This window comes from Tamandua tetradactyla, chromosome 16 (genome assembly GCF_023851605.1).
Source record: "Tamandua tetradactyla isolate mTamTet1 chromosome 16, mTamTet1.pri, whole genome shotgun sequence".
In the NCBI taxonomy this organism is placed as follows: Eukaryota; Metazoa; Chordata; class Mammalia; order Pilosa; family Myrmecophagidae; genus Tamandua; species Tamandua tetradactyla.
Window position 1 is genome coordinate 69,225,642 of NC_135342.1, and position 17,733 is coordinate 69,243,374.

Sequence of the window (17,733 nt, forward strand, 5' to 3'; positions counted from 1 at the left end):
CCTGTATATGTCATCTTTTATGCTATATGTACCACACAAAACTTTCAGTCTCTGAGGTGAGTAATAGGCTGCAGAATTGACTCTCTCGGCTTCTTTGTCTTTAATTTCTCCACTGATAGAAGTCTGCGTTTTGCTCAACTCAAATCCTGCAAGCTAGACAGAGAGGTGACTTAGGAGGTGACTTGAGACAGAAGGAAAGAGAAAGAGCTTGCAGGGGAGGGTGTGGGGAGGAGGGGGTTGATGTTACAGACGGTTGTCAGGGAATAGTCTTCTACCTTAGGGATTTATTTCCAGGACCATCTTCTTTGCAGCTTCTCTGTTGTCTGGCATTATGGGTTCAACTTATTATGGTGCCATGGCCAAGAGAAACACAAAGAGATTTCTTCTCTATTACAGGGATGATGGCAATGAGGATTACTAGAGATAATGGTTGCGGTAGTTAGATTCAGTTGTCAACTTGGCCAGGTGAAGGCACCTAGTTCTGTTGCTGTGGACATGAGCCAATGGCACGTGAACCTCATCTGTTGCTGATTACATCTGCAGTCAGCTAGGAGGCATGCCTGCTGCAATGAATGATGTTTGACTTAATTCGTTGGTGCTTAAATGAGAGAGTGCAACGTAGCACAGCCCAAGCAGCTCAGCATACCTCATCTCAGCACTCGCAGCTCAGTCCAGGCCTTTGGAGGCACAGAAAGAAATCACCCTGGGGAAAGTTGTTGGAACCCAGAGGCCTAGAGAGAAGGCCAGCAGAGATCACCCTGTGCCTTCCCACGAAAGAAAGAACCTCAGTTGAAAGTTAGCTGCCTTTCCTCTGAAGAACTAACAAAATAAATCCCCTTTTATTAAAAGCCAGTCCGTCTCTGGTGTGTTGCATTCCAGCAGCTAGCAAACTAGAACAATGGTTATAAAGCAACAGTAAGACTTAGGAAGTTGGAAGACTAGTTTTTGCTGGTATGATGGTGGTAGACACAGGGCTCCTCAGCTAAAGACTTACCTCCACTTAGGGAGGGTGGATGGGGGTGCTCAGAGCCACGACATGGTTTGCTTTTCCTCAGAAGCAATGAAAAAATGGGTCCGGGAACCCTTCTGTTCTACCAGAGCCCAGAGAGTTGCCAGCCTGAACCTCTGGATTTTTTTTTTTTTGGGGGGGGGGGGGGGAGTACATGGTCTGGGAATTGAACCCGGGTTTCCTGCATGGAAGGTGAGCATTCTACCACTGAACCACCCATGCACCCTGGATTTTTTTAAACTGTTTATTATAGTATGTATAGACAACTCCATCAATCTGTTACTTGCTCTGACCCTGCGTAGCCAATGCAATTTCTTAAAGGAGCTATAGCACATTAAGTGGGGTGAATGTTATCCTTCCACAAAGCACACCTGCCATTAGTGCACTGGTGTGCAGAGGGTTGCCAACCCAAACTCAGCCAGACACCCAACTAGGGTCAAGATTAGGAAGAGGATAAGACTTAAGACTCCTGGGTGACTCATTCCCCACCCATCCATCCATCCATCCATCCATCCATCCATCCATCCATCCATCCATTCACATATTAATCAAGCACTGATATTCTCTGACATCAAGCACCATGCTGGATGGTAGGGCGGAAAGGTGGAGTAGGACATATTACAGTCAGGTGGAATGAGGTTCAGGGTAGGGGTGTGGGAAGAGTACCTGGGCAGCACCTATCTCACCATGGACAAGGGGAAAAGGTACCCCCGAAGCAGAAAAGACCTTTCTTCTGTTACTTGAGGGCTGTCCCTGACACACATGAAGCTGGAAGAAAGAAAACCAGCTATGGATGATGAAATATTCTTTCAGCATTTGGGAACTGTGGGCATAGTATTAAAACTATTTCCTCTTCTGTATCATAATCTGAGCTTCTGTCAACTTTTTATTTCTGTTCCGCTAGAAACTTGATGAAGGTCAGCTACTATCAATGTTTCTAAGTAACATGACTGTTGAGAAAAGTGACTACTGATAGGTAAATTACTTCTGCACATGGAGGGGAGCTGTAGGGGACTATGAATACCTGCTAGGGATGCTGTGCTTTGCAATGACTCTTGTAACTGGCATGTCCTTTGCAGGGACACTGGAAGCTATGCCTCCAGAGTTGCTATAAAAGATATTGGCTCCTGCAGATGATGATCCTTCTAAGCCAGGATGACCCAACATCCAGATAATGGGGGTCTTTTTCTCTCACACCAGGGGAAGGCAGGGGGCAAATGTGGACAGCTGTGAGGGCTGTCGCTGGAGAGGAGTGTGGTGCTGCCCTGCTGACCAGCCGTATTTCCTGAATATCTTTCTAAAGGACTGAATGCCAAGGGCAGCCTAAGGTAGTACCAGGAGTCTGAATATTTGGTTGGACCTACAAAGATTCCCTGACACATGCTGCAGAGACACAGAAGTGCTGTACAGGCATTTAAAGAGAAGTATTCTCAGCCCGTCCCTGCTAAGTGGACAGTGAGGGCAGGTGGGCCTCTGAACAGGAGGCAAGGATTGAGTACACCCTGTGGTGGATGCAAAGAAAGCTCTACAGGCAGGGGAAACAGTTGAGCACAATTCTAAAATTATAGCGGAGAAACAGGCAGGCAGAGCCTTTCTGGGACACTTGCATCCCTCTCCCAGTCACCAAATAGGTCGAAGGCCTCGCTCACCTTCACGTGGTAGCCTTCAGTGACCAGAAAGGTCGTGCTGCTGATGTTTTTGTGGAGTACGGCAGTTTCTTCTGAATGGTGCAACCTGATGCGACCAGAGGCAGACAGCATTAATGCCCTCCGCACAGACTTTCTTAGGGGGCTAGACGGTCACCACCGGGAAAATGTGTCTGGTCAGAGCCACAGATGGGGGGAAACAGGGGGTAGAGGTGAGATTTCACAATTGTGTGCAAAGCCGAGATGCAACCTGGAGTGTTCATCATACAAGGGGCCCAACAACATGTGTGGTCTGCTCCCACAGGGGTTACTTCAGGTAGGGAAGGATGAAGGTGCCTCTGTGGTGCTCTACCTGGGAAATCTGGGCAGATCAAAGTGTCAGAGGCATGGCTGGATGCCAAATTATGCCTAGGACCCTTCTAGCTACAACAATGTGAGGCTGAAATTCCACCAACTCACAGGCATGGAGCCTCTTGGGTTGGGTCAGGTTCTCCCCGAAGCAGATCATGAGCCCAAGATTTGGGCACAAGTAGCTGTTAAAAAAGTACTCCCAGGAGAAGTCAGCTAGGAAGTGCGGGAAGCAGGCTAGGGAAGGAGAAGAATTAAAGCCAGGGTGCAATTTCAGGTTGAAGACCCAGCCTCAGCCTGATCCCATGGGCAACTCTGGAGTGTAATTACACCTTGGCTTGAGGCCAAGGAGCTGGACTTTTTTGTTCTCCCACCAGCCCATCAATGCCTATGCACTGCGCAGAATGGGGAGGACAAAGAGGAGAGACAGGTATAAAACTCCTAAGCACTTTCAGCTATCAAAAAGGGTGAGGGGTCCAGTGCCCAAGGACAGCCCTCTGGAAATTGCAGCTGTGAGCTGTCAGCAGCAAAATATGCAGAGTGTGGAGTGGGTACACAGAGCTGGTAAAAAAGAATCAAAGGCCATCTGGGTGGGCCACCAACGGTGTCTACTTGCAGTGGAATGCAAGATGATACAATGAGAAAACTGTTCTCCTTTCCATTTATTTCCAGTCTTTTTTATTAAATCAAGGAGAAAAGTCTCAGTTTGGTATTGGGTGTCGAGCATTTAAGTCTGTTCATATTCCCTTTGTTAAAAATAAATGTAGGTCTGCAGCACAGAGCTATTGGCAGGCAGTATTGTCCAGCCAGAATTTAATAACATGGTTTTGTTATCATTTATGGCCATTTACTTGTGCAGGTGGTAATGTTTTTCAATTATGGTAGTAATAGAAAGTTTCCTTTACTTTTACTTTGTTTAGCTAAAAGAACATGAGTCTGGATTATTTACTTTGGTCATTAACTGTGATACTTAATGGATGGAGATGGCTGAAGGATACATTGACTGAGAAGTAGAATATGAAACCATTGTGTCTATAAATGACGGAATGTTGTGTGGCTACAGAAAGGAATGAAGTTGTGAGGCATGTGCGAAGGTGAATGAACCTTAGGGACATTACATGGTGCAAAATAAGCCAGAAACAAACAAAAAGGACAAATATTGTATATCTGTTTTAGAAAATACTTATAAGAACATTGTGGCCTAAATTGTAAGCTCTTAGAGCAGTCACATGTAGTCTGGAGGTATAAATGTTATTTCTAGATTGTGAGATGCTATGCTCTATATGTATTACCTGGTAATCTCCCTGGAACTATGGCTACCTGTGCGACACCTAAGACCCAGAGCTGGAGTTCTGCAGTTCTGAAAGTCAGCACTGCTACATACAACAACTGTTAAGGAAGCCAAAAAAGAGGCCAGGCTTCAGTTAGAGATAAGAATGAAGCCGATCCGGTCGGGAGTGAAGTAAAAAATACAGGGCTAAGGTTGATGCTGTCTGTATATAAGAACTTTACCTACTGTATGAGACCAAAGGAAGAGATGTTTATTCTGTTCAAAAGCTAAAAAAGTTCTGTTCAAAAAGCTAAAAAGTTCAGTTCAATCTGTCTGGATAACTCATTTAAACAAGCCAAACACATGGTGCTCAGAATGGGAATGAGGCCTTGTAATTCTGTATACCTTAATGTAATACTTGGAGACATCCCAGAGTAAGTTGGACAGATAATTAAAAAGTACTGGCAAACTCCCTTGAAGGATTGGAGAAAAAATATGGACCTATTAAACTTTTCCACTGGCATAGACATTCCAGAATAAGTTGGACAGATAATTAAAAAGTACTGGCAAACTCCCTTGAAGGACTAGAGAAAAAATATGGAACTATTACACTTTTCCACTGGCATAACCCCTGATACTGTCTCAAATGTTAGGGACTCCCGAGTCAATAGGACAAGTCCTTGACCTTGAAGCTTGCTCTTATGAAGCTTATTTCTTTAGTGGAGAAGTTAAGCCTATCTATAGTTAGACAGAGATAGGCTAAGAGTTACTTCCAAAAAACCCTCTTTTGTTGCTCAAAGGTGGCCTCTCTCTCTCTCTCAGCACACTCTGCAAGGAAAATTGTTACCTTCCTCCTATGTGGTAAAAGTCTCTCTGGTAACATGGGACATGACTCCCAGGGATGAGGCCTGGCCCTGGCACTGTGGGATTGACAACCCCTTCCTGACCAAAAGAGGGAAAAGAAATGCAACAAAATAAGGTTTCAGTGCTAAGAGAGTTCAAATAGTGTCCAGAGGCTATTCTGGAGGCTACTCTTATGCAAGCTTCAGCCAGATATTGCTAATTACTGTGGTTTGCCAACCCCCAACCAAACCCATTCCTATTAACCCTAAAGAACACCTAGGGCTCTATCTGAGATTCTACAAAAGTTTCATGCACTAAGATAACTTTCCAGAAAGCTACAACCTCCTGATAAGATTCCTGAGCCAGATAAATCCTGAAACCCAGAGGGGCCAGCCTCTCCAAGAACATCAACTAGTTTAATTACTCTAATTCCTTATTATTGACACCCCTTTCCAACATGAAAAAGTAAAGCTAGAATGGGCAGAGTCCAAAAACCCCTAAAGATTGGGGAAGGATCAAAGGAGAAGGAGGTATAACAGAGAAGATATGATTTAACAAATGAGTATGACTGCTGAATCATTTTATTGATATTTCTTTTAGTCTTCAGTGTCTTGGAGCAGCTGGAAAGAAAAACCTGAAATTGTGGAAATGTAACCCACACCAAACTCTGAAATCTGTTCTATAACTAATTGTTACAATGTTCTTTGAAATTTATTGCTTTTATGTATATGTGGTATATTTCACAATAAAAAATGTTTTAAAAAATGAGTCAATTTAAAGAGAAATATTAAGTGAATAATATTGGTGGTACTGTGGATAAGATAGGAAACACGAAGGTGGGCTATGATCTGAGACCTTTGGAGACCTTTGAGCTAAAAGAAACATAGATTCTGACTGTGAGAGTAGATAAAATACAGGACACCCAATGAATAGTTTTTAGTATAAATATGTTCCGAAATTGCTCGGGACCTGCATGGGACTTACACTACAAAACTATTCATCTGAAATTCAGCATATCTGAGATTTAGCAGAAGTATGTCTCATGCAATATTTAAGACATATTTTAAGCCCAAAATTATTCATTGCTAATCTGAAATTCAAATTTAACTGGGCTTCTTGCATTTTTATTTGCTAAATCTGACAACCCTACGAGTGAGTCGTATTCAACTCCCCAAGGGCAGCCTCGACATTAAACTCAAACCCCCGTTCTGTGAGCTGGTGCTTACGGGGTTAAGCCTCCTTTCCCTCTTCTATCTCAGGTGCTATAATAGAGTAAATGCTAAAACTGCAGCACAAGGGGAGACTAACTGGGGCATCCGCTTCTAGCCTGGTCTCTCATCTCTGGGACTGTCAGTGGGGCAGACAGACTTGCCCAGTTTTCGGTGCCCTGTCACCCCATCCGGTACCTGTACAAGCCTTTGGCTGCCTCCAGGGCTAGGACAAGGCGCACACCAAAGGTGAGGTCCTGCTTCTTGTCCAGCAGTTCCCGCAGGGTCCCAAGTTCACAGTGTTCCATGACGACGCAGAATTGAGGTGGAGACACTGATGGAAAAGAGCCAGATGCTGTGAAGATCCAGCCCTGCTTGGAGCTCCCACTACCTACAGCCCGCCTCTTCACCCCCTCTTCACTTACAGAAATAGACTTGCTGTGCTCTGCTGTATACCCCATTCCACACCAGCCCCTACTCCATCTCATGCTATCTGCTCCTCCACGTCCCTGATTGTGTCAAATACACCAAGAGTTCCCATAGATCTTCTTCAGGGTATTTTCCATGTCATAATTCTACATTTGTTTGAGCAGTTGAGTAACGTCTCTCCCACACAACTGAGAGCCCTGAGAGGGTGGAAACGTATCACTATGCTCACACTATGCTCACAAAGAGGGGCTCAGTAAATAAGCGTGGAAGGAGTGCAGGATGCACAGAGGGCAGGGGCTGCTCAGGGGAGCTCAGACAAGAAGCTGAGGTCTCAGGTCACAGGCCACAGGCCTAAGATGTGACAACTGACACTCAAAGGGGGAGTCAATCACCTCAGCCATCACCCAGGAAAACAAACATCACTGAAAATTTTCCTTTCGATTTGGATTTTATGCTCCAAAATCAGGTTGGTCTGAGGCTGTGGAGAAACTTTCAGAAGAGATAAGACAGGAGTCACTTTTCCTTCACGTAGGCAAGAGCAGCAAAACACAACTAGCAGGAGAGGCCATGCTATGAGAGATAATGCAGCCATGCTAAAAAGTAAAGATAAAAAAGAACTTAACAATCAAGGTTCTTGGCAGCGGGGCAGGTTAATTTAGTTTTCCCATCCTCGGGCCAGTGGAATGGCAGGAGGTTATGTGGCTGCTTTTGTGCAAGCCAACCCTTGAGCTGAAGCCCAGCTCCAAGCCCAGCTCTTCTGGAAGAAGAGGGGAATTTGCATAATGGAATGCAAAAATGTTCGCACTGATTATAATAACGCCTCATTGAGTCCACCCTTTCATATATTCTTAAAGAAGTCAACACACGACAACACAGAAGGTCTATTCAAAACCACCCAAAGAACCACGAACCCCAGAGGCATCTCTTACCTGTATCATCAATGCAAATCCCAAACATACGCAGGATGTTGGGAGAATCAAATTTCTTCATGGTTGTGATCTCATTTTTGAAAGTATTCCTCACATATCTATGGAAGCAAAAGGGGAAGTTAGAATTTGAGAACTAGAAGGTCCCTTAGAGAACATTTAGTATAGTGATCTGCTGGGACAGCATGGGGGTGGCGAGAACCAGGGCTGGGCTGGGCCCAAGCGTGGAACCCCTCAGATGTGCCTGAGCAGCAGAAAGGATAAGATTCACCAAGTTAACCCCTAAGGGTTTGGGAGGATAGTAATGGGGCTTGCTGACCTATTTTCAGTATTTCAAACAGCTTAATAGAATTGCATTTTTATGTCCTATAAGGCATTGTGAGGCAAACTAAAATGTCAAGTTTATATTATTGTTTTAGGCTGTATTTTGTTTGACAGATGCTCTGATAGGCAGTTGTTTTCTTCCTTGATCAACTACAAGGAAATGAAATATTACTTATTAAGGGAAATTTTATAACAAAGTCCTTCTAAAGCATGGGCCCCCAGGGGTGCGGGCAGGTGAGTTACTACAGGGGATCATGGGAATCACAGGCCCCATCCAATCTGCTCAATCTCTCTGAGTCTGAGTCTCAAAGACATAAGAGGACTTGTCCAAGGTCTGCCAGATAATTGGGGCTGGGTCCAGAGCTTAAGCAAGTCTCCTGGCTTCACTTGGCACTCCTTCTTGGCTCCCTGCCACGCTCCCCAGCACTTGGGGAGACAGTGAGAGAAACCTCTCAACAAACCCCAGAAGGGGTGAAAGAAGCGAGACCTGCTCCTCAGACCTTTGCCCTCTCACTAACTTTGGTTAGTAAAACCAAAGCTAACAATTTAAAAACATTAATAAGGCAGACCTCTGGAAAGACTGACCAGGAGACAAAGGTATAGGACACAAACCAACAAACATAGAAAAGAAAAAATAATTACATATTCAACAAAGATTAAAAGTAGTAAGAGAGCAATGGTGAACTACTATGTACTAATATATTGAAGGCCTAGATAAAATAAATATCTATGACAATATAAAAAAGCCAAAAGTTGTGCAATAAGAAATAGAAAATTTTCTTTCTGTTTTTAATTTACAATTTAATTCCATTGTGGCTGAAGAAAATATTTTGTGTGATTTCAATCTTTAAAAATTTAATGAATTTAATGAAAAAATTTAAAACCCATTGAATTCTACACTCTAATATGGTAAATTTTATGGTATGTGAATTATCTCTCGATACATAAATGAAGAAAGATCACAAATCAATAATCTACACTTTCAAATCAGGAAACTAGAAAAAAAAGAGTAAACTAAATGTAAGAAAGCAGAGGGAAGGAAAGAACAGTGATTAGAATGGAAATAAGTGAAATAGAGAGTACAAAATCAATAGGAAAATCAAGACTGTAGGAAAGATGATCAATATACAAAACCTAATCGTATTTCTATGCTCTGGCAACAAATCATCTGAAAATGAGATTAAGAAAACAATTTCATTTATAAGAATAAAAGACTTAGGAAAAAATTTAACAAAAGAAGTATAAGACTTGCACACTGAAAACTACAAAGCATTGAGGAAAGAAATGAAGAAGATCTAAATAAGTGGAAAGACATCCCATTTTTTTAGACAGGAAGACTTAATACTGCCATGATGTCATTAAGACCCAAAGTGATCTCCAGATTTACTGTAATTCCTATCAAAATCTTAGCTGACTTTTTGGCAAAAATTGAAAACCTGATGCTAAAATTCATATGGAAATAACCAAAATGATCTTGAAAAAGAACAAAGTTGGAGGACTCATACAACAAATCTTACTACAAAGCTATAGGATCAGGAGATATAGTTCCCAAAAGGATAAACATAGATCAATGGAGAGGAATTGAGGTCCTCATATTTACAGTCAACTGATTTTCAACAGAGGGGCCAAGAATTAATGGGGAAAGAATAATTTTTTCAACAAATGGTGCTGAGACAATTGGATGTCACACGTAAAAGAATGAATTCGCACCCCCTACCTCACACCATATACAAAAATGAACTCAAAATGGATCACAGATTTAAAATTAAGAGCCCAAACTATAAAACTCTTGGAAGAAGAAAACACAGGAATAAATTTTTGTGATTTGGGGTTAAGCAATGATTTCTGAGATACAACATGAAAAGCACAAAAAATAAAAGAGAAGATTGGTGAGGTGCACGTCAAAATTAAAAGCTTTTGTGCATCAATAGACACGATCAAGGAAGGGGAAAGACAACCCACAGACTGTGAGAAACATCTATAAATATATATCAGATAAGAAACTTGTATCCAGAATATATAAAAAACATTTACAACCTGATTATAAAAGACAAATAGCCCAAATGGGCAAAGAATTTAAATAGACATTTCTCTGAAGAAGATGCACAAATGCCCAATAAGCACGTTAGTCATTAGGGAAACACAAATCAAAACCACAATGAGATACTTTGTGCCCTCCAGAATTACTATAATCAAATAGTGTTGGCGAGGATGTGGACCAATTGAAACCCTTATATACTGCTGATGGGAAAGCAGAATGGTGCAGCCACTTTGGAAAATAGTCTGATAGTTCCTCAAAGAGTTAAAGTATTACCACATGATCCAGCAATTCTATTCCTACTCATTTACTCAAGACAAATGAAGAATATGTCCACACAAAAAACCTGTACATGGATGTTCACTGCAGCATTATTTATAATAGCCCCAAAGTGGAAACAACCCTAGGGCCCATTAACTGAAAAATGGTGAAATAAAATGTGGTATATCCAAACAAGGGAATACTATTCAACCAGAAAAAGAAATGCTACAACATGGATGAACCTTGAAAACATCATGGTAAGAGAAAGAATCCAGTCACAAAAAGCCACACATTGAATGATTTCATTTCTATTAAATGCACTGTCTAATCTATAGAGACAGAAAGCAGATTAGTGATTTCCAATGCTGTGGGTGATGGTGTTGATGATGAATGGGGATTGATTGCTAATAGGCATGGAGTTTCATTTGGGATGATGAAAATCTTCTAAAATTAAATAACAGTGATGGTTTCACCTCTCTGTAAATATATTAAAAGCCACTGAATTGTAAACTATAAATAGGTGAATTTTATGTAGACTATAGCAAATTATAATGTAAAGTTGTTAAAAATATAATTTTAAAAATCTCAATGTGTATTTAGAGGAATGTGACAACATTTTCTCTAATATTTATCGAGTGAAGTCAATCTGAAAAAGAAGAGTAAAAAGGAGAGAGGTGCTGTGCCAGTTTGAATTTGTTGTGTGCCCAGAAAAGCCATGTCCTTTAATCCTCATTCAATATTGCTGGGTAGGATTCTTTTATTGTTTCCATGGAAATGTGACCCACCCAATTGTGGGTGGTAATTTTTTGGGGTGGGGGTGGAGGTGGTGCATGCATGGTCCAGGAATTGAACCCGGGTCTCCCGCACGGGGGGCGAGCATTCTACTACTGAACCACCCGGGCACCCAGGGTGGAAACCATGGAGATGTGTCTCTACCCATTCAAGTTAGGGTGGTTTACTTGCCCTTTAAGAGGAAACCACCTTGGAAAGAGCCATGAGTGCCACGAGAGCCACCAGAACCAACAGAGCCCACACAGCCAGAGAACTCTGGAGATGATGAAGGAAAAAAATGCTTCATGAAACAAGAAGCCAGGAAAGAAACTAGCAGATGTCACCATGGGCCTCCCAGCTGAAAGAGAAACCCTGAACTTCATTGGCCTTTCTTGAGTGAAGGTAACCTCTTTCGGTACCTTAATTTGGACATTTTCACAGCCTTAAAACCGTAAACTTGCAACTTAATAAATTCCCCTTTTTAAAAGCTGTTCCATTTCAGGTATATCACATTCTGGCAGCTTCCAAACTAGAACAGGTGCCCTACCAGATACTGAGACAATACAAAATCATAGTAATAAAAAGTGTGTTATCAGTGCAAAGATGGACAAATTGACCAATGAAACAGATTTGACAGGTCAGGGCCAGATCTGTGTATATAAGAAATGTAATATACATTACAAGTGGCACTACAAACCAATGGGGAAAGGGTGGATCACTTAAAAGAGGCTATAGAGAAAACTGATTTGTTATATGGCGAAAAATAAAATTAGACCCTACAATATACCACATACAAAGGTGGATTCCAGGTGCACAGGTAGTGGTTCTATGACAGAATGCTCACTTTCCATGTGGGAGACCTCGGTTCAATTCCTGGACCATGTAGACTAAAAAAAAAGGTAGATTCCAGATAGAATAAAATCTAAATGTAAAAAATAAAACTGTAAAGTTAATAGAAGATAATATACAATACCTTTGAGATCTAGGGGTGAAGAAGGGCTTTTTAAACAAACAAACAAAAAAAGAAGGGCACAAATGAAAAGGTGAAATTTTGCTGGATTTGATTACATGAAAATTAAAGTTGTCTGTTCGAAAATAGACACCACGGACAAAATTAAAATACGGATAATGTGATGAGAGAAGACCTTTGCAATGACTAAAACTGACAAGGGATTGATTTCCACAACCTACAAGAATCTTCCACAAATCAGCAAGAAAATAGCCATCCCAACAGAAAAAAGGGCAGAGAATATGAACAGGCAATTTACAGAAGAAATCCAAACAGCTAGCTAACCAACAAACGAGTAATCATTCGAATTCATGAGTAAACAGAAAATTTCAAATAAAAATAACTGTAAGATATCACTTTAAAGTTGAAACAAATTAGAAAGCTGGCTAATACCGAGGACTGAGAAACGTGTACCTATTGAAGCACTCCTGCGCTGCTAGTGCAGGCATGTGCAGCTACCCCGAGAGCCATTTGACAGCACCCAATCAACGTCAGTATGCACATACCCTAGGACCCTTCATTCCTCCACTGGAGATACAGCTCAAAGGAATTCTCAGACAGATCTGTACAGGGATATTTATGGCCACATTATTTTTGATGGCGAAAAGTTGGAAGCAGACTGAGATCCACCACAACAAAAATAGGCAGCTGTGGATGTATGCCATCGACAGCAGTTAGAAGGCCGGAGCTACATATACAGTAGTTCCATGATGTTCCATGTTGCTGAGTGAAAAAAGAAAGAAAAGGTAAAAAGAATCAGCATCAGCTATATAACAAAGCATCATTTAAGAAAATGAAAAATGAATGCATACATAATAGCATTCATTTGCAAAAAGATACATTAAACATACTAGACTTACCATCTACGCAGGGGATAGGGATTGAGAAACAAGAATGAAAGGAAATAAATTTTTAAAAATACATAGAAACATGAAAAAAAAGAGGCAAAACTCTCTGGAACTGAGGTGCGGAAGCTGTGCATTGAAGTATGGAGTCTGCTCTTTAATAGCAGAGGGCAAGGCATTTAACCTTCTGGGGTCTAGGTTTCCCCATCTAAAAAATAGAGACCCAAGGTCTCTCTCCTTGGGGAGCTATAGGAAATAAATGAAATGATATATATGAGAGAATGCTACAAAATTACTTACCTAATACTATTCTGGGGGTTGTTGAACACTTTTATGGCCACTGGAGATTTGTGGTATTCTCCTTTATAAAGTGTGCTGAATTTAGTTTTCCTCATCAGGGTCCATGAAGACTCTGAAATCTGTTCCTTCTTAATCTCCTTGATTTGCTCTTGTAGGCTCTCCTTCTGGGGTTTCTGAAAGTCTGATGTCAGCCCCCAGAGAAAAGGGAATAAAGGGCCAATGAACTGAGGAAGCATCCTAAGGGAAAAGGCTCTTAGTGGCATGTGCGTGGGATGTCTACACCACAAGCTAACATTGGCTCTGGCTGAACACCCAATGGACTCTACCGGCGGGGAGGTTCTAGTGCCTTTGAGTGACTCATAGAGTCACCGCTGGAAGGGTGACAGAAATGTGCCATGAACTTCCTTTCCCTGCAGCTTTACCCTCCATTTCAACCCATCTCTCTCATCTTGGTGTCTCCCTACTCCAAGCCTGGGACCTAACCTAGCACTTGGGATCTTTTCTCTAGTTATTTTTGGTCTAATGGTTAGATATCCAGTTCAAGCTTAGTAACTTCACTGCTGTGATGCCATTATGTGTCCACATGTTCCTCTTTCCCTTCCTCTCCATTACCCCAAGGCCAAGGGCTCTCTGGAGACGGAGCCCTTCTCTGCATCATAGTGCCTCCTATGGACAGACTCTGGCATAAAGCATATAGCTTTGTCGAATGAAATGAACACACATTAGAAAAATTTGATTAGAATTTCCTCTTAGAAATTTAGCAAATGAATTGAAGCTTTGATTCTATTAATAAAGGAAGTTATTGGGACTTTGACAGATGCCAGAGGATAATCTTGCTGATTAAGAAGCCCCTTCTAGCATAGACTAGCCATAAATGCATCCCCAAACCCTTATGCTGCAGGGATAAGAGTGAGGGGTGGGGTTGGCTGGGTTACTCAGTACACAAGTGATCTCTAGTTGGGGGCAGTCAGAAGCAGCAGGACATACAACTTACGCTGCTTCAAGGTTTCAGCCATTTCTTTCATGTTATTTTCCAACCGACTCAATGAAGCTTCTATATTTTCATTTTCTGCAGGGAAAAGAGTAACAAACACCAAAAATAAAAAAATTAAAAACACACCGAAATACCTTTTTTTTTAAACCTCTCCTATTGACTATGGTAGGAATTACTGCTGCTTGCCAATATCCAGTTCCCACTCAAGAAATGTCTTCAAAAATGGCCGTGCAACTTGTGTTGGCCAAGAAATGAAGACAAAGAAATGGGTGCCACTTCCCAGTGGAAGCGTTTAATTGACTCTGCTCAAAACTCCAACCTGGATGCTTTCATAGTCAGGGACATTTGTGTGAACCCAAAAAGCATCTGCGAAGACTGAGTCCTGAGGATGATGGGCCCCTTCGAGAGTCTCCTGGACTTTTCTGTGAACGAGAGAGAAACTTCTGTTGCTCAAAGATGCTGAGCTTTTTCATGTATCTTTTTTTTAACCACAGCATAATCTAACCTATCCTGATCTATATATTCAGGAATATATTTAGAAATCAATAACCCACTATTTAGGGTGACGAACCATCCCAATTTGCCCAGGACTGAGGGGTTATTGGGACAGGGGACCTTCACGGAAAAACTAGGAAAGTGTCTAATGGAAAAAGTACAGAGAAACAGACAATTTCCTACACTGTTGGTAGGGGCAACATTTGAATGACTTGCTGGAGGATCATCTGGCTATTTCTTATCAAAATTTAAAACGTGGGGTGCAAGGGTGGTTCAGTGGTAGACTTCTTGCCTGCCATGCAGAAGACTCAGGTTCGATTCCCGGCCCATGCACTTCCCAAAAGACAAACCAACCAACAAAAACAAAAACAAAAACAAAAAAATCAACATATGGTGCTGCAATAACAGGATACTCACACGGAAAAAAGAATGAAATATGACCCCCACCATATAGTATAAAAAAAAAGGGCGGGCCGCGGTGGCTCAGCGGGCAAGAGTGCTTGCCTGCCGTGCCGGAGGACCCCGGTTCGATTCCCGGCCCCAGCCCATGTAAAAAACAAACAAACAAACAAAATATAATAAAACAAGAAAATGTTTAAAAATGTTTCCCTTCCTTCCTTCCATCCTTCCTTCCTTCTCTGTCTTTCCTTCCCTTCCTCCCTCTCTCTTTAAAAAAAAAAAAAAAAAAAAAAAAAAAAATTAAAATGCTCATTCTTTTTGACCCAGCAATTAGACTCAGTAATTCCACCTCTAGGAGTTTTTCCTGAAGACATCCTGAAATATATACAGAGACCCATTGTATCATGATTTGCAATAAGAAAAACTGGACATAACTTAAATGTCCACCAATAGGGAACCGCTGACATATATTACAGTCCATGCATAGAAAAGAATACAAGACAACTCTGTGGATATTCAAAGAGATCAATGGTGCAGATTATTTATGAGAAAAGCAAGAAACAGAATGGTGTGTTTAGTATGCTTCTGAATGTGTAATAACAGCAATATATACTTAAATTTCTGGAAGGCTATTTAAGAAATTGGTAAAAGAGATTGTGTCTTAGAAGGGGAACAGGGGTTTTGAGGTCAAAGACGAGCCCTTCTGGTATCATCTGAATTCTGTACCATATGAATGTATTACCTAATAAAAAAAGTTTTAAAAAATTATAAAGCAAGAGTAGAAAATACCTGACCTCCAGGCTGGTGACATGAACTTGCATCCGACCGCATCAGGAGATGGATCATGAGCCCAATCCTGCCCTACACCTGGGCCAGTCCTACCCCCATCCAGTCCCTGAGTTTTCCTCTTGGCTTGGGTGCTCAGCTGGGGGATTACAGATACTCCATTTCCCATCATGCCAGAAAAGGATCCATTTCACCCTTGGGTCTCTAACAGGTCTGATTTGTCCTGGGGTGCCTCCTGCTGACCTGATTGGGGCTGGCCCACCCTACCCGTCAAGGTGGCAGAACAGTTACTTCTCTGGGCAGGAGCACTCAGAAGGCTCACCCTCTCCTCACTTTTCTCTCACCCACAGTCCTTATAAAAGAGAAGATTTTGGGCTTCACATCACCAGGCTCGGCAAAACTGTGAAGAAACCACATTTGTGTCCATCCTTCCCCTCTCCTCTCTCTTACAGTGACTGCTGGTCATGTCTTACCCACTTTAGAGACCTGCTTTCCACTAAGACCAACTAATTCCATCAGTGCCACCCTAGTTTGTCACCATCATCTCATGCCACCTAAGTGGCCTCCTAACTGGGCTCACCCTTCCATTCTTGCCTCTTGGGGTAGGCTGAACTTTGGGTCCCAATTCTTTACTCCCTTGTAGTAGAATCATACATCCACACCCTTGCCATAGCCTTGTGCTGTTCATCCCTGTTCCTTCATGGTGGGCTTGGCCATGTGACTCGCCTTGGCCAATGGGATGTTAGAGGATGTGGCACAGCTTGAAACATGCTAGCACTGTTGGGTGTAGCTTTCTGCAGTTCTGCCATGAGGTACTTAGCGTGTCTGCAACTTGGGCCCCAGAATGAGACACGTAGAGCAAACCCAAACAGGGCCTGCAGCCTGGAGCCAAGCCCATCTGAGATCAGGGGGACGTCCTCTGATTCACAGATCTGTGGGCATGAGAATTAACGACTATTTCAAGCCTCTGAGTTTTGGGTGGTTTTAGCATTAGTGCAGCAATAATTGACTAATACATCCTACAGTCTATTTACTACATGACAGATCAATTTTCTTTTCATGCAAATCAAATCATAATGGGCCCATGCGTAAGGACTCTTTTTACTGGCTTCCTCTGGCTTGTAGAATAAAATCTGAATTTCTTATCATGCCTACAATGCATGACATGACTAGCTTCTGAATATCTGGCCTACTTTAGCACTTTTGTCTGGACCTGCTGTCTCTCCCTTGCTTACTATACCAAAGCCACTTTGGCCTTCTGACTGTTCCTTGAACGTGTCGTACTTATTTTCACCCCAGGGCCTTTGCACTTGCTATCTTCTCTGCTTGGAATGCTCTCCTCCTTCATGTTCTTGCGGCTAGTTCCTTCTCATCATTCAAATTGTCCATTCGAATGTCACCCCGTGAGAGGCTTTCCTTGACACTCTCTCTGCACCCATTGTCACTTTCCACCTCATTACTCTGCTTTGTGGTCTTCACTGGTCCTAGATAAAATGGTTTACTCTGTCAGCAGACTTTATGTTCCATGAAGGCAAAGATCTTGCCTATTTTTCTCAGTGTTATAGCCTCAACATTTGGAACATTACCTGGCAGACAGTAGATGCTCAATTCATATCTGCTCATTTAATTAGTCAATTCTTCCTCTGGACAATTTACATCTTAACTGAAGGTTTGGAAAAACTAAGGCTTGAAGCAACGAGCTCCTAGAATTCCATGCATCATGTCAGAGAGAGAATGGAGAGGCAAAGGAAACTCATCAGCATCATCTCCTCTAGTTCACCCAAATTTCACCAGCTCCCACAACATCTGGGCCATGGATGTGAGAAATCCTG

The 17,733-nt window shown here is 42.1% G+C and overlaps 1 protein-coding gene across 3 annotated transcripts in view; it reads right to left on the reverse strand.

Annotated features, from left to right (window-relative positions):
- The window catches only part of MLKL (mixed lineage kinase domain like pseudokinase), a 33,571-nt gene that overhangs the window by 3,162 nt on the left and 12,676 nt on the right, over window positions 1-17,733 (reverse strand). For 2 of the 3 annotated variants that reach the window (XM_077133025.1, XM_077133024.1), the window contains exons 3-8: window positions 14,222-14,296; window positions 13,228-13,408; window positions 7,683-7,780; window positions 6,523-6,658; window positions 2,659-2,743; window positions 2-153 (exon numbers count right to left, since the gene is read on the reverse strand). In XM_077133025.1, coding sequence (XP_076989140.1) covers window positions 2-153; window positions 2,659-2,743; window positions 6,523-6,658; window positions 7,683-7,780; window positions 13,228-13,408; window positions 14,222-14,296 — 727 coding nt within the window. Of the gene's footprint in view, window position 1; window positions 154-1,695; window positions 1,778-2,658; window positions 2,744-6,522; window positions 6,659-7,682; window positions 7,781-13,227; window positions 13,409-14,221; window positions 14,297-17,733 lie in introns of those variants that run through there. The other variant, XM_077133026.1, reaches the window with a different exon arrangement.